The sequence below is a fragment of the Oncorhynchus mykiss genome, chromosome 15 (assembly GCF_013265735.2).
Source record: "Oncorhynchus mykiss isolate Arlee chromosome 15, USDA_OmykA_1.1, whole genome shotgun sequence".
Classification (NCBI taxonomy): domain Eukaryota; kingdom Metazoa; phylum Chordata; class Actinopteri; order Salmoniformes; family Salmonidae; genus Oncorhynchus; species Oncorhynchus mykiss.
In genome coordinates, this window is record NC_048579.1 from 57,059,014 (window position 1) to 57,085,727 (window position 26,714).

General features: G+C 43.4%; 2 protein-coding genes and 1 pseudogene across 2 annotated transcripts; 2 read left to right on the plus strand and 1 right to left on the minus strand.

The window, feature by feature from the left end:
• Positions 1-269: 269 nt before the first annotated feature.
• LOC110490381 lies at positions 270-7,021 on the plus strand (annotated as a pseudogene).
• A 708-nt stretch (positions 7,022-7,729) lies between these two features.
• On the minus strand, positions 7,730-9,069 carry LOC110490380 (endoplasmin). The gene is made up of 4 exons (XM_036944737.1): positions 9,055-9,069; positions 8,361-8,574; positions 8,112-8,210; positions 7,730-7,881 (listed from the first exon to the last, which is right to left on the minus strand). Exons 2-4 carry the CDS (start codon positions 8,565-8,567, stop codon positions 7,759-7,761), a joined length of 429 nt encoding a protein of 142 aa, XP_036800632.1. The 5' UTR covers positions 8,568-8,574; positions 9,055-9,069; the 3' UTR covers positions 7,730-7,758.
• On the plus strand, positions 8,570-24,983 carry LOC110490382 (tetratricopeptide repeat protein 41). The gene is made up of 17 exons (XM_036944736.1): positions 8,570-9,981; positions 14,681-15,520; positions 15,722-15,908; positions 16,072-16,289; positions 18,417-18,574; positions 18,727-19,210; positions 19,383-19,622; positions 19,867-20,056; positions 20,266-20,459; positions 20,577-20,636; positions 20,767-20,897; positions 21,270-21,459; positions 21,600-21,750; positions 21,946-22,098; positions 22,305-22,441; positions 22,562-22,688; positions 22,810-24,983. Exons 2-17 carry the CDS (start codon positions 14,716-14,718, stop codon positions 23,423-23,425), a joined length of 4,041 nt encoding a protein of 1,346 aa, XP_036800631.1. The 5' UTR covers positions 8,570-9,981; positions 14,681-14,715; the 3' UTR covers positions 23,426-24,983.
• The last annotated feature ends 1,731 nt before the right edge of the window (positions 24,984-26,714 follow it).

Genomic DNA, 26,714 nt, shown 5'->3' on the forward strand with positions numbered 1-26,714 from the left:
AGAATTGTGCACTGGGGGTTGTAGTTTTTGATATTCATTACTCTCAAAATAACTTATATTGAATGATAATGCATAGGTTGAGTTGTATTACATTTAACTGATTTAGACTTTGTAAATAATAACTTCTGCTTGCAATGGTAGTTGCCACAAATTATGTAGGCCTATATAGTAAAGTTATTAAATTGTAGGCCAAAAATCAACTTTTCTTTTTACGATAGGCTAAAACATGTAAAGGTAAGTTATAAAAAAAAACATGCATCCTATGACAAATAATTTAGGAAGCACAGTTGCTATTGTAGAGTGTAACGCAATCTCAATAATTATCTACAAGAAGGCATGTGGCACCCGCGGAGCTTTCCATGGGTGAACAAGATTAGAGACATCTGGAAAGAACTTCCTGAAGAAGAAAAAAATATGTAAAGTTGAGTGGGTGAAGTAGCTTCTCTTTGTAGCATTTATTCAAGACCATGTGCAGAGACCGGTGGATAGTTAAGCGTTGTGAATAATTGTGGCACCTTTCCCCGGTAAGTTAATTTATTTTATGACACATTGTTGAATTTAGAGTTTTGCTTTGATTGTGTGCGTTGTTGTGCATGGCTTGCATTGCTCTAAAGCTAGAAAAGTAGACACACCCCTTTTTAAGAAGGTAATATTCATATATTTGTTTTTAGCATTATCATAATCTACTTGTGATGCATTGAGTAGATTGCTATAGGTTCATCTGATATTTTTTAAATTTAATTTGTGCAATTGTTACATAAACTAATGTAAGGCTACTGTATTTCCTAGGTTGGATATCCGCTAAGTAGTTGCCCATAATGAAAAAAACAACATATGCTTTCCATGAAAAAGGTGTGCCACATGGCAGCAACTAGGCTACTTAGGAGCCTACTTGGTGTTCCATTATCATAGTTCAGGTAGCCTGTGTGGTTATGAAGCCAGACTATGGTTTTCTTCATGTGGCGGTAGCAGAGGCCGAGTGCGAAATAAGAGTTGGCACTGACTTCTTTGACACCTTGAATTACTGTTCACTTTTGTGAAGAAACTTTGCATTTCATTTACCTGAACAGATAGTAAAATATTTGTTTAATGAGGATTCCCTAGTTCTTCTACATGTTTTAAATTTCACATACAGTAGGCTATTAAAAACAACTTCATCTTGTAAACTCCTGATTAAGCCATATTTATGACTATCCATCTCTGTACATTATTATTATTATTATTGAGACTGGTTTGGATTAATTTAGAGAAAGTTGACCCAAAGAGCATGTGTGTAGAGAACACTGAAAAGAGTCTGGAACCCCTAAAAAACAAATGAACACAATCCCAACTCTGTCACCATTTTTATGATAATGTTGTATAAGGGGTGCAAAACACTTCACCTAATAGATATTTTATAACCACTAAAAAACATTACCAAGTCGTTTATACTGGCTCAGTCTTGGATAGTAATGCTTTCTATGGAGGAGAACTTGCCCAGAGAATCTGTCTGCAGCATGTGTGAAAAGTCTGAACTAATACAGATATTATTATTTCTATCTGACATCAATGGAGTGGAAGTATTTTCTCTGAAAATGGGCAGAAGAGTACAGAATGATGATCTCACAGCTGAACTAGTTTTTGTTAGTTTATCCAGCACCAAAAACAACACAGCTTGTCATGTCACTTTTATTGATTGTTTATAGAGTAGTTTACACCTCTCTACTGTTTACTTACACATTACATCCAAAAGAGACAGTGGGTGAGAGAGACGGAGAGACATCAATGTCGAGAGAGTTAGAATTTAAGCATAACAAATAGAGGGATAGAGAGAGTGTCTCTCTCTAGAGGCTGACTAAAGCTTACTGAAAAATGCCACTAGGAAGGAAGCACCAAGAGTCTCTTGAAAACCAGATCCACATGCGTGCTGATTCACCAGGCCCTTAGTGTGCCATGTATATCACACAGAGAAACAGTGCAATATGTACTGCATACTACATTAGATATAACTGTATTAGCCAAAACCTTGGGCTACAGTATACATTTACCATGCTGATAAAGTAATATAGAGAGTGACCAGGTACAAAAGTCATGACATGCAATTCTCATGTCTGTTCAGTTCTGCAGTTGCGGTGTGTGGACAATCACACCGTGTAGTGTATGTGATCCTCATAGCATAAACATGATAATGTTGCAGGATCTTTATTTCCATCAGCAAATGTTTCAGTGGAAACAGACTAGGGTGCAGGTAGCCTAGCGATTAGGAGCGTTGAGCCAGTAAACGAAAGGTTGCTTGTTCTAATCTCTGAGCCGACAAGGTGAAAAATTGGCCCATGTGCTGTTGAGCAAGGCACTTAACCCTAATTGTTCCAGGGGCGGTGGACAATAGTGACCCCACTCTTTAAGGGTGTCTCAGGGGGAGTTGGGATATGCAAAAAAACTCTAAACTCTAATCTCCAATACACACATGCGTATAATAAACACTTTTACATATGTGAAATAGGACAATATAAGCACCCACTAAATGATGTAATATTATAAACCAGTTGGTCTCAACATTTGTTTTTGTTAACTGTACCTCCAATCACATTTCACTCTGTCTTTTGCCACCTCATCTGCAGCCAATCATTAGGCCTATATTCTTATATTCATGACTCTTCCTAAGGGCCTCCTGTGGATAGGCGAGGTACCCTGATGGGTACTGGTTTGTTTACCAGTACCCATTAGGGTACCTCGCCTACTCAGGCTCATGTGAAGCCCAATATTAAACTATTAGTGTTGATTTGGAGGTATGTTTGTCAGGGGGGTTTTCCTGTGTTTAACAGCTGTGGTGAGGACTGTGACTATCTTAGAGGACTGCCAGATCTAGTTCTGGAGCACCTCTGGGAAGGATTTATGTCTGTGAAGACACCCTTCTGGATCCTCAACTGTGCACCAATGCCAAGGAATATTGCAGTCCCTCCCTCGCTTACTCTTAGTCTATTTGTCTTTGTGTCTGTCTGCCTTTGAATCTCACTGCTCTCTGGGGTTCTCTCTGTCTTTTCAGATGTGGCTGGAAGAAACATGAACAATGGCTCTTTTGAGGAAAAGTGAGTGACCACAGGATTGCCCCTGTAATTAAGTTTTGACATCATTACTTTTTCATATTAAATGAGTAATAAAACATTGTTGCATGTAAATACTCTTGTAAACATGGTGGCTGTGGTGGAGATGGTAAAGCACAACCCTCCCCAGATTCCTCTGGAGTATACTTTGCCTCAGCTGAGTTGTACGCTTCCAACACCTCCATAAATTATGTTTGAGTCTCTCTCTCTCTCTCTCCCATTTCATCATCTCAGTCATCTGTTCTTCACATTCAATACATGATGCAACCATTAAAGGATTTTTTATTAGTTTCCACAATAGTTGTGCCTTGTTCTACACCCTTATTTTATACAGTCTATTCTTTACTTTAACAGACGCCTTTACTCAAACAACACAAACAGTTGATTTTTGGCACAGAGTACAGCGGGTAGCCTGGTTTTTAAACATTGCCAGAAGTGAAGCAATATTTTAATGACTATTTATTTGTTATTGTTGAGGCAGACAGTTTAGGTCATCCAGGGGTGAACGTGTCAGCACAAGATTGATGCCACTCAGGTTGACTACAGCTGACACATGGTTGAGGTGGGTGGATAGGAAGAGAAAGGCAGGTATAACTATTTTACTAGGTAGAATTAGTCATGCCACCTGGAGGATGAGTCGTAAAAGACAATGAGAGCCATGTTTGAGTATCTCAGCAATATGTGATCTGCCATGATTGGATACGAGGTGACAGCATTAGTGGAAACTGTGCTTCAGTTGAACTGATCCAGTTTGGAAGGACTTCTGCTTCAGTTCCCTTGCATCTGACTTGATTGAATGGTCCCTTTCTCTCCCTCTCTCTCTGCTGTGTGACAGTAAACCATATCCTGCTCATGATGCTGGTTCTCATAGTGTGTCTACTCCTGCACAGTAAGCTGTTCAGAGGCCCGTCTCGGCTCGAGAAGGGAACTAGGACTTGGCAGCACTAGAACCTGCCAAGAACAGCAGTTGGCATGAGGCTATGAATGCTTGTTGATTTAAAAAAATAAGCATTTCCTTTGCCCCTTATGGGCTAGCTTTTAGGGGGCAAATTACTTAGCAATTTAAATAATTGTAATAGCTTTTAAAAATAGATAGAAAAATAGACTACTTTTGGTATTTTATTAGGATCCCCATTAGCTGTTACAAAAGCAGCAGCTACAGTACTGTTCCTGGGGTCCACACAAAACATAATACAGAATGACATAATGCAGAATATCAATAGACAACAGCTCAAGGACAGAACTACATAATATATATATATATTTTTTTTAAAGGCACACATGTCAATGCATACACACAAACTATCTAGGTCAAACTTGACCAAGCCCAAACTGGTTGTACTTCCCTCACAGAAACCAGGAAGGACCCAGAGCGTGCGCCAAAAGTTCCTGTGGAGAAGGCTGCGGAGGGAGAGGATGACATCCCAGTGGTCATCTGTGCTGCGGAGGAACGAAATGGGCGGTGCCATGGCAACCATCAACAGCATCTATAGCAACACAGATGCCAGTGTGTTTTTCTACATTGTCACTCTTCGTGATTCCATCAAGCTGACAAGGTGTTTCACTCTAATCTCTCCCCCTTCCATTGTCACTGTGAGATTTGTAGCAATTTCAGTTCCTAGTACCAACCCAGGATGTTTTAATGAATTGATTATCTGAATTGTTTCAATAAAGGCCTCAAAGGACAACTGAGAAATTACTTTAAAATGGAGTGAGTTGAACTGTCATTATATTCATGTGTGTTTTCATAGACAGTACATAGAGAAGACCACGCTGAAGGGCATCAAGTATAAGCTTCTGGAGTTCAACCCCATGCTTCTGAAAGGGAAGGTGAAACCAGACTCCTCCCGACCAGATATGCTGCACCCAGTGAGTACACACATACTCACACAAGCACCCACATAGGAACTAATTGTAACCTAACCACAGTCACTGTCCCTAAAGTCCTTGTTTTGATTGTTTTGCAGCTGAACTTTGTACGCTTTTACTTGCCGCTCCTTGATATCAGCCACAAGAGGGTGATCTACTTAGACGATGTCATTGTGCAAGGTACAGATATGTGTCCTTATCTTTGTGCTATTCAGTCCAGTTTTGTCTTGAGCTGTAGTTGAGATAAATGGGTGTCTGCATTTTCAGTACTTGCATTCAGTAACGACAAGTGACATCAAGGACTTGTACCATACCAAGCTGGAGAAAGGCCGTGCTGCTGCCTTCGCCACAGACTGTGACCTGCCCTCCACCCACGAGATGGTGCGCAGCATGGGCATGCAGGGTAATGTCTTTTTGCATTTTTTGCCAAAATAAGATCGGCGGTACCTCTATTACAATCAATCTTGGTAAAGGACAATATATTGAACTTGAGTTTATCCTACACCTAGCCTAGAAGATACTCTCTAATTATCTTCTGAAATAACAACCCGACAAGCAGTCTCATAGATCTCAATGCTGAATAAACATGATCAGTTTGTCTCCGAATCTGAATCTAAATCAAATCCCTTCCCTAATGACCCTGTCTCCCAGACAACGTACATGGGCTTCCTGGACTACAGGAAGTGAGAGACCTGGGGATCAACCCCAGCGACTGCTCCTTTAACCCTGGGGTGTTTGTGGCCGACATTGGAGAGTGGAAGAAACAGAAGATCACCAAACAGCTGGAGAAATAGTTGCAGGAGAACTTAAAGTAAGTAGAGAAGTATGTTTGACTTGTGATCATATCTTTCCACATAACCACCAAACTGACCTAAGACCAGGTGAATCCATAAGTAATTAACCCTGCTGTCTATAATAAACAGATATTCCTATGAAAACGTATTACTTCTGTTTCATTTGTATATCATAAGGAAAATGAAATATAAAATGTTCTACTTTGATGCCCTCCTCCCCTAGAGAAAACATATACAGCAGTGCCATGGCAGGGGGCGTGGCGACTCCTCCTATGCTGACCGTGTTCCATGACAAATACGCAATCATCGATCCTCTGTGGCACGTCCGACACCTGGGTGAGATCACCTCACCTTGATGACACCACCACACCTCATACATAGCACAGCAGAGGCATGTACAGAGATATGGGTCTGGTACACAGGCTTGGGTGTCATAATGTAGGATAGAGCTACCTCGAGAGGATTTACTGTGTATTTTGTTCTCTTTTCCTTTAGGCTGGAGCCCAGACGCCCGCAACTCTGAGACCTTCCTCCAGGGGGCACACCTGTTGCATTGGAACAGCCGCTTCAAGCCCTGGGACTACCCTTGTGTCCACCTGGACCGGTGGGAGAAGTGGTTCATCCCAGACCCCACCAGGAAATTCTTGTTGGTACGGCTTGAGGGTAAAATCTGAGGGATGTTGAACAGAGGTTGTGTAGGGTCATTTCAGACTGATTAATAAATATTGTGGATGCCTCTGTCTGATAATAAGTCCTATTGCTGTTTTAACATCTTTTGAGATAGTATTTCTTTGAGGGTTCCTATCAAACCGTCTTCAAGAACTCCAAGCTAGACATGTACAGAATCAAAAAGGTATATGGTCGTTGTGAGATGAGTGAGCATAATTGTATTGGTTGTTTTGACTTGAAACTCAACAATGTGATCTCTTAAAGCCTTTTCCTAAATAAAAAGCTGGAGATTTGACTGTGGAAATTCTGAATTGGCTGACTATTGGCTAAAAAAGAACAGAAATGACAGGTAAAAAGAAGACCCCACAGGAGATTACCTTTTCGGAAACATTTAATGGTTCTCGTGACAGGAAGTCAACACTCCATAACCGCCTCAGTTAAATAGTAACACATTTACAGTCATGTAGGAATGTAGAAAATAATAATCAACAGAAGCTACTAAAATCCAAACACCCACCTGATCCTTTTCAGCAGAGAAGATGGACCTAGTTCCAGTCAAAGCTCTGCCCCCCAGTTCGCTCCCTCACCCTTCCCTCCCACCCCCTCGCTCAGGCCATCTCACAGTTCATCCCTTCCTGTGGCTCCCTGGAAAGAGCAAAGTGAAAAACACATCCGTACATGAAGCAAAAAGGACCATCACTATCCATTGTCTTATATATATTGCTTTGCTTTAACCTCCTCCTCTGGCTCCTCCTCTGGCTCCTCCTCTGGCTGTGACAGGTAAGGAAGTTAAGATAAGCGAAGATATACCTTATCATCATCTCTTCGTGCCCATTCCCCAAATCAGTTCTTGTATACAGAATCCAGCCATAATGTACTGCATTATAACACACTTTGCATAGTCAGTGTTTATTATATTGGTAAAGTAGCAGTTAGTATTCAGATCCTGTTTGCACGTGGGTAATAGCCTGGGTACCAGTCTGATAAGCTAACATTTTACTCCTTGTACCCCTGTCATATGCCAATGTTTAGCATGACAGGAGTGGCAAGGAGTGGAATGATGGCTAAACAGACTGGTATCCATACTTAACCCTGCCGGTGCACTTTGGATTAGTTTATGCATCTACTAAGGAATAATACTTACCACTCCTTTCAAAGTTCAGGTACTTAGGCATCATGTCATGGAAGTCATCAGGGATGTAAACTCTACGCAAAAAAAGCTGAGAGAGATGGAAGATTTCTACTGACAGAGAACTATTACGACACATCAATACTGCACTGAGAACCGCTTGTATGCCAATCCATAGTTGCTTTGTAACCTAATCATTGCTGTGGCACCTTAATTAAGTCGTTCTTCTTAGAACCGTACTCGAAGAGTCCCCGGGGAGCTGCGGCAGGCACAAAGAGGATGGACTTGAAGGTGACCTCCCCCTCTGCTGTAAGTGGGAGATGGGCTTGTCTGTGTCCTGCAAGAACAGAATAGAGTGGGAGGTTATTTACATAGACAACCTCTATCTGTCATTAAACTGAAGTTGTCTTGTCAGGTTCAGTCAGATGAGTCATATCTGACCTAAGATCACCCATTGAGACCAGTGACTGCTAAATCTAAATGGGAATACAGACTTCTGTGTAACCACTAAATGGATTAGTGTCTGCTAGGAGAGCGAGTCTGAATAAACTGTAGACAGACACCCACCCTGGAGAAGGTCTTGTACTCATCATCCTCCTCCACCTCCTTGGCAGGCCTCTGCCAGATGGGCTTGATGTCATTCATCAGCTCCCACTCCCACACTGTCTTTGCCACATGAGGGGGAAAAAAAAGGAGAATGGACAGTCATTAAAATTGAAAAATACACTTCCATTGAGATTCACTTCCATTGAGATTCGCTTCAATGGGATCTATTGCTGCTACAGACAGTAGTTGGTCTTTGAAACAATGTTTTACCTTCTTTAGTTTGTCCTCTTCCTCCACCTCAACCTCATCGTGGTCTTCATCCTTATCTGCTTCTGTCTCATCCTCATCAATAGGCTCCTCTACAGTCTCAGTCTTGCTACTCCATACGTAGATGGGGAAGTTGATGAACTGGGAGTATTTCCTCACAAGGTTCTTGATGGTCTCCAGCTCCAAGTAGTCTGTTGCCTCCTCCTTCATCACCAAACTAGGGGAGACAAACAATGCACTGCAGTGAAGAGCTTCATGTTAGTCATTACAGTTGTGAACCTTTCCGAACATAACTAGATTCCTCTGGCTGCACCGCCTGAGCAAGACTACAGACTTCTTGACCTTTAAAAAAAAAGGCACAGTAATGAAACAAATTTCCATTACAGTGAAATCCAAATTTGGAGCATTTATTAGTTCAGCTTTGGTTTGACATTTGGGTCTCTGTCTAATTTAGACAGCCTTTTGATTGAATGTTCCACAGCCAGTAATGTCAATAACTACATCATAACATGTGTTATTGTTATGAGGGTTTACATTGCTAAACAACAACTAACCATATTCTACTTCATCATAGACTGTTAACAGAGCTGTCCATATCCAGCCTAAAATTGCCATAGTAAGTACAAATCATCTACCTACACTAATGCTAGATTGACTGAATGGTTGCTACTTGCTGACAGTTGCTTTGCTAACTCATGTGATGGTGGTGCCCCTGCCGGGACGAGGGTGTCCCCGACTGAGATGTATATTTAGAGATGTTATCCTAACTACTCTCTCGGTCTCAGGTTTCACTCCAGATAGCTCAGTGAAGGGTTGCTAATTAGCCTACAGTCGGAGGACTGAAAGGTTGCGTCACACAGAAAGCTAACGCTGAGGTAACTCAACATACCTTGATTTTCACTGTCAGCTCCTCCTTACCAGTGAGTGCCTCGTCATTGGTCAGGGACAGCAACCGGATCTTATCCAGGGCATCGGAAGCATTGGAGATCAGTTCCCTCAGGAAGATCTGGACACAGACAAAAATAAACCTCACCAAATGATTATTTCGAAAATTGTGTATCTTTTTATTTGATTAAAACTACAATACAAAGACAATACTATTGGCCGCTCCCATCAGTGGGTGCACTAGTCAGTTAGTGCGCTCGCCCCCACCTACCCAGAGGTGCCGGCAGGGCGAAGCACCACCCCCAAATGACATTCCTAACTGTCTCAATCCTTATTCAATGACCTTAAGTTACCTCGCTGAACCTCTCAGGTTTATGCTATGATAGATAGCCAGATGGACTCGTTGTGATCTAATTTCTAATTAAACAAATGACTGTAAATATTGCTTCATGAGGGTTAAGGAAACTAATATTTATTGTATTGCCCTATTATTTCTATAAGTGTAAATGTTCAAAACGCCATTGTCTACATAGATCAGGGCAGACACTAACCTCTTTGTTCTTGTACAGGGAGTTGATGATGAGCTTCATCATTTTGTTCACCTCAGCCTTGAAGACATGCTTTTCTGATTTTTTTCCCCCCAGATTTCCTTTATCTACGCTGCGTTCAGGCCATCAAGCTGGATAGCCTCCTCTTCCCTCTAAGAACAGAAGTGTAATCAGAGATCAGCACAAACAAGGTACATAGACTCAAGATTTTCCCAAAAATAATATTTATAGAGGCCTCATCTGTGTGACTGGGAATAGGGAAAACCCTTCTAAAATGTTGTGTGTTGCTCTCTAATGAACTGAAGAATGATCAGGTGTTCTTCTACGGTCTAAATAGGAACGGGTGTCAAGCCAAAAATGAAATGGTACATCAACAAATCTCCACTCAGCCTTTGTGCAAATAAAACCCATGTACCATCCTCTTATCTTTTACTGAAAATAGCAAGCCGAAAGGAGAAGGCAAGTGGTTTCCATGGTTCATGTGAGGTCAGTATAAAGGGTTGTGTTTTGGAAAAGAGGGAGGAAGTAGAGAAGTCTAATGGGGCGCTCTTGTCACCAGTTAGTCTCGAGACTTACTGCATGACAGGACACTCTTCTTTGCTGAAATATTTAAACACACTTACCTCTGGACGACCTCGTCATCTGTCCGGGAGCCGTCTCTACTTTTGCCCAAGTCCTCCTCCACTGTCCCATCAATGTCTGTCACGTTCTGTCCTTAGTTCTTTTGTTATGTCTTTGTTTTAGTATGGTCAGGGTGTGAGTTGTCTATGTTAGTTTTTCTATGATTTGCTATTTCTGTGTTTGGTCTGGTATGGTTCTCAGAGGCAGCTGTCAATTGTTGTCCCTAATTGAGAACCATATTTAGGGAGCCTGTTTTCTATTGTGTTTCGTGGGTGATTGTTTTCTTTTGCGTGTCTGCACCAGCCAGAACTGTTTTCGATCGTTTCTCTTTGTTATTTCCGTGTTCATTCTAATAAATATGGACACATACCACGCTGCACCTTGGTCTTCCACCAACAACGGCCGTTACAATGTCAGCCTCATCCTCCGCTCTGACAGAACCTGTAGATAAAATAAAATTAAACATTATAGATCTGAGGGTTTAAACAATAAAAACTTATACCCAGTAAAAATACAACTAATTTGTATTACCTTAAATTGACCCATGTCATGTGACAGAGCAACCAACCATAAATTCACTACTGAGGGTCTAAATTCATCTGGTAGCCAGTCTTTCCCCCTATCTGGAAGCATAACAGTCACACTACTACATCTCATTGACTCCTTCCATACAGGGCATGGCACTTTTCCTTCTCAGAACGGACCGATACTGTACTAATAAACTGATAAGCTCCGGGAATAAGTTCACTTTCACTGCTGATAAAGATTTGATACCTTTGCAGTTTCCATCTTTATACCCACATAGCAAACTGATTGCACTGTGCAAAGCAAACAGACTATTATATGGGTAGTTAGCAGTGGTGTAAAGTACTTAAGTAAAAATACTTGAAAGTACTACTTAAGTAATTTTTGGGGGGTATCTGTACTTTACTATTTATATTTTTGACAACTTTATACTTTTACTTCACTAGAGGAAAATGGTCTAATTCACATTTTTATCACGAGAACATCCCTGGTAATTCCTACTGCCTCTGATCTGGCAGACTCATTAAACTCTGTTTATAAATTCTGGGTTGGAGCGTACCCCTGGCTCTCCGTAAATTAAAAAAAGAAATGGTGCTGTCTGGGAATTTGAAATTATTTATATTTTTAGGTTTGATATTTAGGTATATTTAAAACCAAATACTTTTAGACTTTTACTCAAGTATGACAATTGGGTACTTTTTCCACCACTGGTAATTCGTTGTTGATAACTGGTACAAATAGAGTATAACTGTGTGGGATCAGGGTGTTTTAGAATCCTGCTTTTGTTTCGTCGGTGTGGTTGTGGAAGCAGAGGTCTTAGGTATGACATTGCAGTGTCAATATGTACAAAATGTTCAGTAAAACTCTGAATAACGTGCCTATAAAGCAAACAACAATAACGTCCTGATATGATGAATGAAAAAAGAGAAGCATTAGGCATATCAATGTTAGTCTGGCTCCACAGAAATCAAATGAAGAGAAAGTACCAGAAACCTGCAATTCAGTCCTAGGTCTTCTACGATGTTACCCCATTTAACACATTCATCGGTCAACAAAACATTGCACTGCAATCAAAATATAGCATTTTAGCACATTTCCTGCTGCTTATCTTGCAACCAAGAAAATATCATGACTTGTCAAGTAGCAGCAAAGAAGTTGAAATTCTATTCTATTATGCAATTTATAACTCATACTTACTGAAAGCGAGAAGAGCACAAAGGAGGCATACAATCCACCATAGTCCTAGTCCCGTATTTTACTATATTGTACTTTATTCCTACACCCCGACATAGGCTTGAAACTACGTCCAGGGTTGTAGACTACTTTATCTGATCCCCCTTTAGAGGCGGTGGATTGATGAAGTGCATTTATACCTGCTCCCCACGCGCAACAATAACCAATGGCAGAAGCTTTCGCCGCTTCAATCTTCCAATCGTAGTATTACATGGCCGATTGTACATGTTCAAAGCGTGGCTAGTTTCCATTGGCCGAATAACACGTTTAACAAAGATTTTGTTATCATAAAAAGCGATAAGATCATGTCTGATACATTGCAACACGTCATTAGAAATATATACATTCATCAGCACATTTACAGTGTAACAATTTATGATAGGCTCATCCGGAAGCCCATACGTTCACCTTGACTACCACTGTTGCTATGGCTTGTCATGCACAACTTCTCAGCGAAGTACCAGGCATGCATTGACATCGACGCTGTACTAAAACGATCAAGCACCTCAGACTACCTACATACATGCTTTTAGTTTGCCAAATGCATATATTTCGCAAGGAAAAACATATACTCTACAGATAGCTTTCAGATTTATTTGTAACGTGAGCCATTTTAATCGGGATCACACAGACAGCCTTGTGATCTGGCAACCATCTCTGGAACGAACTATTGGCCCGCTCGTACAGGTATCAAAACTTTTATGGAATTTTGTTTGTCAACTATTGTCCATTCACACGTGGCTTAGTCTGTGTGTGTGTCCAGGTGCGTGCGTGTGCATCTTTGATTTATGAAATTAGTCTATTTGGAATAGCTACTCATCTATTTCAAATGCCAGCATTCACTTGCTTGTGCAATTGTCACAGGCTGTAGATCTCAAAACAACATATTTGGTATGGAATAGACCCTCCCCTTTCTTTTTCATGTGATCAGAGTTTTTCTCCTTCCTCGTTTTGAAACCATGCCAGCGACTCAGTTGCAGACACTACCAACCCACCTCTCAACTGCTTACAATATTCAGCTGCTCGTCTACATTCAATTGAACTCATTCTCCCTCATCTTCAGTCTCACAACGATTGACAGTTTCAACTCCTCCACCTATAACTCTTCCAATTTCAACTGCACCTCTGGAATCCCTGATTCCACCGACTGGCACCATGATGACTGGAGTGGTCCTGGCTCTCTGCTATCTTCTGGGCATAACATAGCTGTGATCAGCTGTTGGCATCTGTACTAATACAAATTGAGTATGAAACTGTTCTTGAGCCTGGCGTGTCAGATATGCTCAGCCTGCTAATATGCGTGCCGCTATTGGTCTATGCAATACTCTTCAGCTGGGACTTGGGCTACAGTCTCTGCAAGCTCTTTGTCTTCGTTGCCTACTGCTGTACATTCTCCAGCCTGCTGACTATCCTGTTGATGAGTGTCCAGCGCTACTACCAAGTTCTGCACCCCAGTGCTGGGTCAGGTGGCGTGAGGGGAGTTTGGGGAGGTGGTTGTTTCCCATGCTGTGAGTTGTTGTGGTTGTAATATCTTCACCGTTCCTGACAGTCAACATGGTGGAGGGGGGGCCTCCCGGGTGGCGCAGTGGTTAAGGTGCCATCAGAGTCCCTGGGTTCGCGCCCAGGCTCTGTCGTAACCGGCCGCGACCGGGAGGTCCGTGGGGCGACGCACAATTGGCCTAGCGTCGCCCGGGTTAGGAAGGGCTTGGTCGGTAGGGATGTCCTTGTCTCATCGCGCACCAGCGACTCCTGTGGCGGGCCGGGCGCAGTGCGCGCTAACCAAGGTTGCCAGGTGCACGGTGTATCCTCCGACACATTGGTGCGGCTGGCTTCCGGGTTGGAGGCGCGCTTGTGTAAAGAAGCAGTGCGGCTGGTTGGGTTGTGTATCGGAGGACGCATGACTTTCAACCTTCGTCTCTCCCGAACAATTGGATACCACGAAATTGGGGAGAAAAAGGGGTGAAAATTTTAAAAATTTAAAAAAACATGGTGGAGGGGGAGGACAATCTCTATTGTGTTAACATCTCTTATAATAAACAGGGAGGTTTGGATGATTTCGATACTTGGATTAGTATTACCTGTCTCCCTCTGACTAACATCCTACATCCGCCTCCATAAGAGAGTGAAACATTCAGCTTTCTTCCGAAAGTCCAGGATGACCAGTAATATCATCAGCCATGTGTAGTTAACTAGTGATTATGTGAAGATTTATCTTATTAAAAAAAACAATCATTTTAATGCTAGCTAGCAACTTACCTTGGCTCCTTGCTGCTCTCGCATAACAGGTGGTCAGCCTGCCATGCAGTTTAATCGTGAAATGCAATGTAATCGGCCATAATCGGAATCCAAAAATGACGATTACTGATTGTTATGAAAACTTGAAATCGGCCCTAATTAATCGGTCAACCGATAATATTTACACCAATAATACCATGTACTTGCCAAACACTGTGGCTAGATATCTAGTTGATGATTATTCCCGATATGCTTGTTTTTCATTATTTTGTTCAGACGGGCACAGCAGGTCACAGCTACAACGGCCTGAGATGGACCCACAGGAGGGAGGCCGGGGAGGGTCGTACTCCACCGCCCCTCCTGTTACTGCTCCTCTCCAGCCCGTGCTGTGCTCCGTACCTGGAGATCTGTCTCAGGAGTGGCACTACCTGAGAACACAGGTGTTCCCCCACCTGGATGCCCTCTGCCAGGCCAGAGGCACCTGCTTCAGACCATTGGACACCCAGTGGGTTGACCGGGAGAGCCATCGTCCCTCTGACCTCCCTGACAATAGTACCTCCCTCTCCTCCCAGCAGTTGAAGATCAGCCTAGACCTTATCACCCGCTCCTCCTCCTTCCTCTGCCTCCTGGGCCACCGATACGGCCCCTTCAGGCTGCAGCAGGACCCCACACCTCTCCCAGCTGCTGGTCCAGAACGAGAAGCCCTCTCTGTGGTGGAGAGGAACCTGCATGTTGCAGCAGATGGAGGCTACCCCTGGGTCCTCACAGGGAGGAACCAGAAGTGCTCCCTGACAGAGCTGCAGATCACCCAGGCAGCCCTGATGGGTGACACCAGACACTGCTTCTTCTACTTCAGGGACTACTCTTTCCATGGGGAAGAGGAGGATGAAGACAGGTACACAGATAAAGGTCAGAGGTCGTTGCCGAGCGTGTTCTCCAAACTGACAGCGGAGGAGAGACACAGAGCCAGGGAACTGAAGAACAGGGTAGTGGACAGCCTGCAACCTGTAAGGTTCTTCAGAACGCTGCAGGATCTGGGGGACCTAGTGAAGAGGGACTGGAAGTGGCTCATGGAACAGCTCTATGGATCCCTGGACCTGCAGCCAACCTGTTCAGGTAAGTGAACCAGTGCAGCTCAGTTCTGTTAGTTGAGCTAGTTCTGTTTACATCTACTTTGTTTAATTCCATTTAGTTCAACCAGCTTTGAAAAGACGGCGAAGATGACTAACGTAGCTCAGTCTGGTTCATATTTGTGTTTTTCAGTGGTCTGCCTGATCTTGCAAGCCCTAAAGCAGTGCTTTCTCCCCTGCGCTTTAGGCCTCCTGGACTCCCTTGATAGATGTTATCACGAAGGTGCTGTCCAGGCTCTGTGTCGCTGGTTTGCCCCCTCCACCCAGACCACTGCTGTCACGGAGGCACTCAACACATTTACTGCCTCTCTCACTCATTCTGACACGTCTCAGAGTCTAGCAACCTCAAGGAATTCAACCATTAAGTTAACAGGGTAAGAATTTTGGTGTCCACATTAAGCTGGAATCAGTGATGAATTACTGTGAGATTTGCCATACTTAAAAGTAGATGGAGTCATGCATTCATAGTGTTCAGATATTTTTTTTATCAATGGAAAACATATTTTGACTGTCCTTCCTATTTCCTTTTGCCCTCAGCGACTATGAAAAACATGATTCCGAGGGGTCTATTTTTCTGCTCTGTGGTGAAAGGGGTTGTGGGAAGTCTTCACTGGCCGCCCGGTGGCTTCAGGAGTTCCGGAAGAAGAATCCTAGAATTCCGGCCATCCCTCACTTCTGCGGAATCAGCAGCTCCAGTGTGGACATCAGATCTGTACTGAGACGCATCACCACTGAGCTACGCCTGGCCCATTATGGTAAACACTCCGGAGTGTTATTGCCTATGTCTGTGAGGGATAGAAACGACTACAATGACTTCAACTGATTCACTTCTTTGTCATCTAACCCATCAATTCCAAATGTAACCCGTTATAGCACTGTTGTATACTTACATTCCCAATTTGACATTTTATTCAGAAATTTGTTTACACTCAATTACTTTTCCGGTGAATATAACCTTTACTGCTAGATAAGATGTACTTCAATACTGACTTTAAAAAAAAAAAGATGTCTTTACTTTGTGAGAAACCAAACACTGACCTTGATCTTAAGAAAGAAACAAGGTCAACAGTGTCATACCACTTGTCTGGTCTAGACCAGTGAGACAAACCGATGGTTCCCTCTCATCTCACTCTTCTAAGTAACTAGTGTGGTATTTCTATTTTTGATATATACATTTGATTTATTCAGGGGAACCTAATTGAAACCAGGGTCTCATTCTCAATGGTGTCCTGAGAACAAACAATAAACAAATCAACATGGTAATACAATAAAACAGCAAAAAAGAAACTAGAAGATATAACAACCATGTCATACATGTAGATGCATTGTGGTTCAGTGACACACATGGCCATGGCATAAACAGACGGCCATAGACAAAGAGGCCATGGCAGATGGCCATAGACAGAGGCTATTAGTGCTTTTAGTATTTCTTTTTTAGTGCAGCCCAGGAGGAAAACTGTTCAAATATATTTTTTACAAAAAAAAACAATATTTTGGTATTTATTTAATTAGTGCACGAATCAAACTGTGACACATATTTTGAAAGTTATAAATCTTAAAAACTTGATTGATGACGTGCAAAACCTTTTGGGACTGTATCAACAGTGTGCTAATGAAACCAATACCAAAATATCGTTTTTGAGTGGTATTTCTCTTCAACTCGTTGTTAAGGCTACACATTTACTGTTATTCTGTCTCTGTACTAGGGCCCCAGGCTGAGTGGAGTGAGGGGTTGTTATTCTGTCTCTGTACTAGGGCCCCAGGCTAAGTGGAGTGAGGGGTTGTTATTGTGTCTCTGTACTAGGGCCCCAGGCTGAGTGGAGTGAGGGGTTGTTATTCTGTCTCTGTACTAGGGCCCCAGGCTGAGTGGAGTGAGGGGTTGTTATTCTGTCTCTGTATTAGGGCCCCAGGCTGAGTGGAGTTAGGGGTTGTTATTCTGTCTCTGTACTAGGGCCCCAGGCTGAGTGGAGTGAGGGGTTGTTATTGTGTCTCTGTACTAGGGCCCCAGGCTGAGTGGAGTGAGGGGTTGTTATTCTGTCTCTGTATTAGGGCCCCAGGCTGAGTGGAGTGAGGGGTTGTTATTGTGTCTCTGTACTAGGGCCCCAGGCTGAGTGGAGTTAGGGGTTGTTATTCTGTCTCTGTATTAGGGCCCCAGGCTGAGTGGAGTGAGGGGTTGTTATTGTGTCTCTGTACTAGGGCCCCAGGCTGAGTGGAGTGAGGGGTTGTTATTCTGTCTCTGTATTAGGGCCCCAGGCTGAGTGGAGTGAGGGGTTGTTATTGTGTCTCTGTACTAGGGCCCCAGGCTGAGTGGAGTGAGGGGTTGTTATTGTATCTCTGTACTAGGGCCCCAGGCTGAGTGGAGTGAGGGGTTGTTATTCTGTCTCTGTATTAGGGCCCCAGGCTGAGTGGAGTGAGGGGTTGTTATTCTGTCTCTGTACTAGGGCCCCAGGCTAAGTGGAGTGAGGGGTTGTTATTGTGTGTCTGTACTAGGGCCCCAGGCTGAGTGGAGTGAGGGGTTGTTATTCTGTCTCTGTATTAGGGCCCCAGGCTGAGTGGAGTGAGGGGTTGTTATTCTGTCTCTGTATTAGGGCCCCAGGCTGAGTGGAGTGAGGGGTTGTTATTGTGTCTCTGTACTAGGGCCCCAGGCTGAGTGGAGTTAGGGGTTGTTATTGTGTCTCTGTACTAGGGCCCCAGGCTGAGTGGAGTTAGGGGTTGTTATTGTGTCTCTGTACTAGGGCCCCAGGCTGAGTGGAGTTAGGGGTTGTTATTGTGTCTCTGTACTAGGGCCCCAGGCTGACTGGAGTGAGGGGTTGTTATTGTGTCTCTGTACTAGGGCCCCAGGCTGACTGGAGTGAGGGGTTGTTATTGTGTCTCTGTACTAGGGCCCCAGGCTGAGTGGAGTGAGGGGTTGCAGCACCATGTAAAGCCAGATCATGTTGTGGTTCAGGCCTTCTCTGCTGCGGCTGCTCTGGGACCCTGTGTTCTAGTTCTGGACGGACTAGACAGACTTACCGGGACCCTCGGGCTCTCAATGCAGGAGGTAATGCCTTACTTTGCCCAGACCACTACCAGTGGTGGTTCTTGTACAGTGTATTTTATATTGATAGCATTCAAATAAATAAAGACTAAAAACAAAGCATATTATTTCATATAGTGAACATGAATTCATAACGTTTATTCATTCATTGACAGGTGAAGGACCTATGCTGGCTCCCTGACCCTCTGCCTCCCCAGTGTAAGATCCTCATCACAGCGACCTCCACAGACGTCACCTACCAGAGGCTGACCCTCCGCCCAGACGTTCACACCCTCCCTTGGCCCGGCCTGTCAGACCCCTGGGTCCGCCGCAGCGTCCTGCTCCAACACCTTACCCTGCCCTGCCAGGAGCCGCACAGGACCCTACTGCAATTCATCTTGGGAACCACTACCAGGCCGGGAATGGGCCGCCTGCCGCTGTTCCTGGCGGTGGTGGCTAGTGAGCTGCAGACGTGCCGCATCCTGAGGGGAAAGGAGGAGGAGGAGGAGTTGATAGAGGAGTATGTGGAAGTGGATTCTATGGCGGAGCTGTGGGCCAGGGTGATTCAGCGCTGGATCAATGACTATGGTGGGGTCAGTGAGGGTACGGCCAGTCAAGCCAAAGGAACGGGAGGGCCTAGTTCTCAGGTGTCCAAGATAGGTGGGATCATCTTTACCCTCTCTAGTTATTCAGTTGTGATTTTTTTTTTTAAGTGCCGTACAGCAAAAATAACCACTAATGTTTTCTCAATAAAGGTGAAGAATTAACATTGTTAGCTGTGGCACTCTATGATGAATTGTTGTATCTAACCTTACTGCTTCCTTCTCTCCAGATCTCAGAGGCTGGGTATGGGACACTCTATGCCTGGTTCACCTCTCCCATGCTGGGCTGACTGAGGAGCAGGTCCTGGTCCTGCTGGAGGTTCTTGGTTATCCTGGGTCCATACGGGTTCTACCTCTGGAGTGGGCCCGGTTCCGCACTGCTGCTGGGCCCTGGGTACAGGAGAGACCCAATGGAACACTGAGCCTCACCCATCAATCAATGGGCCAAGCCATGGACCTCCTCCTGCTGAGTGAGTGGCAGATGGGAGTGGAAGTTACAAACATAGAAATAGAAAGCATAGAATGGACATTTTACAATGGCCTTCATTTGTTGGTCCTTCCAACATGGTGGTGCTTTTTACTTGGTTGATCATCTTTGTCTAACAATGAAAGTGAAGTATCTGCATGTAAGTGGAACTATTCTGCACTAAGGAGTCCAACTGACCAATCATTTCATTTCCACTTCTCCTTAGACTTCTACTTTTTGATCTGTAGGGGTCCGTCCCGGTAAAGGTTCAGGGGGCTTGAGGAGGACCAGACGGGGCTACCATCTCAGCCTGGCCCAGTTCTTCCAGAGGGAGGGCAGGGAGCTCTGTAGCTGGCCTCAGATCCTGGAGGAGCTCCCCTGGCACCTGGAGCAGAGTGAGGCCTGGAGGGAGCTACACACCTTCTTCATAGATCCACAGTAAGAGCATGGACATATACTTCACACATAAGGACACTAGGGGCACACACAGTTACTGTTGGGTAAAATAGTTTAGCCACAGATTAACTGTCATCATATATTTAACTTAACACTTTAAAACTGGGTGAGCCTTTTTTATCAGATTACAGATTCACATGTTTATCCATCATTTATTTACATAACGGTATCCACATACTATCTGACCCTAGGACTGTAGAGCACCTCTCTACAACTTGGAGCCAGTCTCCTCAGCTGAGAATGGATGTTGTCAGGTACTGGACTGTCCTGATCCTCAGAGGTTATGACCCCAACACCTCGTACCAGAGCCTGCTGGGTAAGGGAAGCCAACCTCCTACTTTTATCCAATCAGGGCGATGGGCATTCCCTCCTGCTACACATACAGGTAAAATCATCATGGTTACATATTTCAACAACCATTCAATGGCGATCAGTTATAACGTCATAAAACTGTAGATATACCATCCGTAAGTAATGTAGCTATTGTCTCCATTCAATCCAGAGCAGAGAGAGGTACACAACAACATGGCCTTCATGACTGAGTCCCAAAGTAACGGCAAAGGTAATTATTCATCACTGATAACAAATTGATTATCGAGGATGTCTTAGTGATGTGTTACCAGTCATCATCAGTGATCCTATGTGACCAGTGATGATTATGACTGTTTTTGTTGTTTGTTCCCCACCTGTAGAAGATGGTTGTCAGTGGGATCCAGGTGTGAAAGGGAGAGTGGAGTTGTTGGTCTCTGAGTTGCTGCTCTGTCTGAACAGGAAGGGGGAAGCAGAGCGGATCCTACTGCAGGCTGAGAACACCCTCACACAGGTTAGTTAGACCCACCACTCACTCTTAAAGGGAAACTTTATTTTCTTTAGTTTATTTTCTTTAGTTTTCATTAGTCCACTGTCGATACCGGCTACATCATCATGATGATGCAAAATAAAACTTAACTGCTGACATGCAAAACATTTCGGGACTATATCAACAGTGGACTAATTTAAAAAATACAAGAAGATAGTTTTGAGTGGATTGTCCCTTTAAATCCTAGCCACGATGCTAAGACTTTGCTTTAACACTGTAATTGCTCTAGTAATACCATTTTATGTTCTTAGTGTATAGACTCACACTTAATTATGAAAGGCTTTCATACAGCCTGCTGAAATGATCGCTCTGCTTCCCAATTTGCTGTCATTTCAGGCTGGTGAGCAGGACAGAGACGGGGAGAGTGTGATGTTACTGCTGACAGTGCGGCAGACTTTGGCTGAGCTCTATGTGGAGACGGACCAGCACAGAGAGGCAGAGACATACTGTAGATCAGCTCTGGTGACCGCCCAGACTCTCACCGCTACCTGCCTTGAGAGACATGAGAGGATCACTGTTGGAAAGGGTATCTGTCCAGAGAGTTGGTGCACTATGGGTCTCATGTTTTTAAATAATCAACCTGATGATGTATTGTTTCATTCACAAAGTAAGTCAATTATTTTAGTGTGCTGAAATGATATGTATTTCATGTTTCAACCCTATCAGGTCAGTTGCTTTGTGTGCTCTGCCAGCTGCTGTTTGCAGACGTCCAAACCATCGAGGCCTCTCAGATACTCAGTGACATCATCAATATGGGACACCACAAACTCCACCTGTGTGCTCAGGCCACTGTATCACTGCTCTGTGGGATACACAGGTGTGTATTAAATAGCATAAATAGGTATAGTCTCATGCGTGACGCTTCTATACTTCATAGGTTCATCTACAGGGGTTTCTACGTCTTTTGCTGTTGTTAGACCTAAACACATGTGAATTACTTTTGGTACTGTATGTCTCAATTTAGGCAAGCTTAGATTAATGTCATGATTTTAAAAAAATGTATATGTGACAGACTCAGCCTGCAAGACCCACATGGTGCTGAGAAGCACCTCCAGGTTGCCTTGGAGACCAGAAGGCGCTGGTATGGTAAAGAGCACCCTCTAGTGGTGGAGGTGGAGGAATGCCTGGCAGACATCTTGGCCGACACCTGCGCTGACACAGCAGGGTGAGACTACTCTTCTAGTGTTCTTCTGGTTTTTCTTCTCCTCTTTTTCGTCATTAATTGTGTCCTCCATTGCCTCCTCAGTAGTTTCTTCTCTGTCATTGTTCTCCCTCTTCTTTCTCTTCCTCCTCCCATCCGATCCTCAGTAGTTTACTCAGTCAGTCACAATATATGAATGTCACAGTGTGGTGAAGATGTGACATGTTCAGGTTGAGGCAGAGGCTAGCAGTGGAGCTGTATCGACACACGGTGCACGTCAAAGACCAGGACATGAAGCTTTGTTCCCCCGCATCGCCGTGTCTTCAGGCAAAGGGATGCAGCCTCGCAGGCACCTTGGTCAAACTTGGTAATTGTTTCATTTTTCAAACAGAAGCACCACAACTCTCAATCATTCTTACACTTTTTTTTCTCGACTGTTAGCAACTGCACAGAGTGTGATATGTTGAGCTTGTGTGTGTCATGGCAGGCAGGCAGATATTTCATGGCTCCGGTAAGACAGAGAGTAGAGAGGCTGTTGAACTGCTGCAGAGAGCTCTGGACCTGTATATCTACTTCCTGGGGTCTGATCACACACTGACCAGGGACTTACAACAGTAAGCCGTCTTCAGCTCCTACACAAAATAAAATGCTAACATTTTCTTCTTGCATATTCATAGGATCTAAGAGAAAGTTACAGGTCATTGGACCTAACATAGTTTAACTTTGTCCTTTTAGGGTTTTAAACACAGAATCCAGGAGACCTCTGACCCCTCAGGTCCCCAGGTCCAGACCCCTCTCCCACCTCTCCACTAGGAGACTAAGCAGTGGGACCAGACCCAATACAGCTGCACCCCTCCACTCCCACCTGGCCTGGTACAGGGGCACCACACACACCCCTCTGGACCCTTCCGTAAACAGATCCCTGTCAGCCCCATCCAACAAGTCCCGCAATACACAGCCAGAATTGAAACCAGAACCAGTGGAGTACCAGAACCACAACAACAGACAGAACCGACGGTCTTCTTCTCCCAGGACCTGGTCTGCCTTCCAGACCACAGTGTTCGGGCCACAGAGTGACATCAGAAATCTGATCTCAGAACTCAAACCCAGTTCTGCTTCAGAACCGGGCTTTCCTTCCATAGACAGGACCCGGGTGCTGCATAGGGCAGGCTGGTGCCACCTACCAGGCAGGTACGTTCTAGAGGAACGGACAGTAACAGCGTTGAACAGAGAGATTGGATACCCTTTGCACACACAGAGATGCACACCTCTGGTCAGACAGACAGGCCAGGGACAGGGAGGAGAACAGAGCTGGAGAGACAGAGTGTCTTATTCTGCCAGGAAGCAATAGAGAGAAGAGAAAGATCTAAAGAAGACTGCTCTCATGGTGACCACTGAACTGTTTGTGTTTAATCTTTTACCACTTTTGATACCAATCAGCTATTTTCTTTTCAATATTGAAATTTGTCAAAATTACATTTTTTCCATATGAATTAAAATATAATTTTTGCATGTTTAAATGGAGTGAAATGGCTCCTATTTTGTATAGAAAATAAATGATTTGACTTCACTTCATGTTGTCAAATGAATCAATCCTTTTTAGTTTTCTGTAGGGTTGCATCTAAATATTGATCAAATGTTTTGTAAGATGGTTTAGCTTCTCATCCTGTTGTGCAACAACGTTGACCTTTTCTCTCAGAAGGCAATACTTATAGTATTTCTAGGACCCAAAAGTGGGTGATGTAATCAACCATTGTAAGCACTAGTAAACGATGTGAGTGAAAGCATTAATTGAGCAACATGTTACAGATGCTGTGAAGTAGGACAACGCCGGTTTGGACCTTTCCATGTAATGTAGAGTTTGGGTCATGAGTTCAAAGGTGTGTGTTTGTGTAGAATTGAGTGTGTGTGTGTCACCTTTAATAGGGGAGGGCGGGCTCGTGGTAGTGGCTGAAGCGGAATTAGTGGAGTGGTCTCAAATACATCAATACGATCGGAATGCTGCGGGCAGGCAGCGGGGTAACTGACCAATAGGAACCCTACAGGTGTTGTGCTGAAAATCTCCCCCCCCTTCGGGTGAATGCGTACAAACTCAATTCTTCATTGCTGCGACTTGCTTCCTAGTTGAGATTTCACTAGTTATCCAGTTTTCAGTTTGCCTATTTGTTTCAAGTGAATTAGTCAAGAAATAAATCTCTGCCAAAATTCATCTCTCCCATGTCTTATTCGACTAGTAGTTGTTCTGAAATGTTTATTGCTTGCCTACATTTTACTCCCTCCTCTGTTTAATATAACACACATACATTAATTATTCATTTCAGTTGCCTATCCTGACGTGAAGTTGGTTCTATAGAAAGTATTTGACTCTGATGTGTGCACCAGAAAGTATTTGACTCTAGTGACAATTCTGGAAATTAGAAGGGAGTTGGGGGGTTCGACAAGGCCATTTTCTTGCCTGACGAAATTCTCCCCCCCCCCCTTCTATCTTGGGACTGCAAGGCCTGGCACACTTCATAATCATTTTGGTAGCTCATGTTGACCAGTAGTGTGTGCCACAGAAAGTACAATTAGAGTATAAAGAAGCAAACATTTTATTTTAGAAGCATTTTGTAATGTTTAAGCAAATAAAGATAATACACAAATATTATCATACAATAACACATGTAAATACAAGCGTATCATTACAATCTTTATAATCCACAACTGAGATGCAGATAATATACAGTATGTTTTTCATAGAGGTGTGGCTACCTCACCTGTTCAATGCTAGAGTAAAGCACAACAAACACTGTTTTTATTATAAACATAGAGCAACTGTCACGCCCTGACCATAGAGAGCCTTTTTATTCTCTATTTTGGTTAGGAAGGGGTGTGACTAGGGTGGGTAATCTAGGTTGTTTTATTTCTATGTTGGCCTGGTATGGTTCCCAATCAGAGGCAGCTGTTTATCATTGTCTCTGATTGGGAATCATATTTAGGCAGCTATTTCCCCCACTGTGATTTGTGGGATCTTGTTTTGAGTTAGTGCATCTGGCACCTCTGGCACGCCCAATTTTTCAGTTTTTGATTTGTTAAAAAAGTTTGAAATATCCAATAAATGTCCTTCCACTTCATGATTGTGTCCCACTTGTTGTTGATTCTTCACAAAAAAATACAGTTTTATATCTTTATGTTTGAAGCCTGAAATGTGGCAAAAGGTCGCAAAGTTCAAGGGGGCCGAATACTTTCGCAAGGCACTGTAGGATTGGGAAGTTCGACGTAAATGGGGTATTGCCCTATCCCACCACAGTGTCTCGACTCTCTCTCTCTCTCTCTCTGTGTGTGTGTGTGTGTGTGTGTGTCTCAATTAAATTAAATTCAAGGGGATTTATTGGCATGGGAAACACATGTTAACATTGCCAAAGCAAGTAAAGTAGATAATATACAAACGTGAAATAAACAATAAAGATTGACACTAAACATTACACTCATAAACATAAATATGGGTTGTATTTACAATGGTGTATGTTCTTCACTGGTTGCACTTTTCTTGTGGCAACAGGTCACAAATCTTGCTGCTGTGATGGCACACTGTTGTATTTCACCCAGTAGATATGGGAGTTTATCAAAATCGGGTTTGTTTTCTATTTTTTTGTGTGGATCTATGTGATCTGAGAGAAATTTGTGTCTAATATGGTCATACATTTGACAGAAGGCTAGGAGGTGCAGCTCAGTTTCCACCTCATTTTGTGGGCAGTGTGCACATAGCCTGTCTTCTCTTGAGAGCCAGGTCTGCCTACTGTTTTCTCATGATTTGGTTGGGTCTAATTGTGTTGCTGTCCTGGGGCTCTGTGGGGTCTGTTTGTTTGTGAACAGAGTCTCAGGACCAGCTTGCTTCTCCAGGTTCATCTCTCTGTAGGTGGTGGCTTTGTTATGGAAGGTTTGGGAATCGCTTCCTTTTAGGCGGTTGTAGAATTTAACGGCTCTTTTCTGGATTTTGATAATTAGCGGGTATGGCCAAATTATGCTCTGCATCCATTCTTTGGTCTCTCTCTCTCTCGCTTGTACACAAACACGCACACGGACATTAAACTCCTATAGGATTCCAATACAAGGATCCAATTAGAATCCAATAGGATTATGCGTGTACTATTGGATTGTATATACAATAATCTAATAGAAAAATCACAGCAGTGTGGTGGATTCTGGTGTAGCTGTCTAAACTCCTGGCTCCGGAACAGATATGCCCCCTCGGTGACCTCTGTTTGAGCCAAAGCTCAGCCAATTGTCTGTGCCATTAATTAACCATTTTCTGTATCCGTCTCTATATCTATATGTCCTGCTGGAAAAACAAACTATAACATAACTCTGATTCCCATTAAAAAAACAAACATTTTACCCTAGTAAAAAAAAACTAACTTCGGACACTAGCGGTTGGAGGATTAAATCAATTCGAGCTCAACGTTTAAATGACCTAGAAAATAACGGTAAGCCTTGCGAATAAATACACCCTTCTAGCTAGCTGACCACCGATTTTCATTGCAATTTCTGTAAATTAGGTTTTGAGAGTTTTCAGTAATATATTTTATATATACACACATTTTGTGGGACACGCTGTATATTGTAAAATTCGACTGCGCGACAGACCGCACCATTTAATA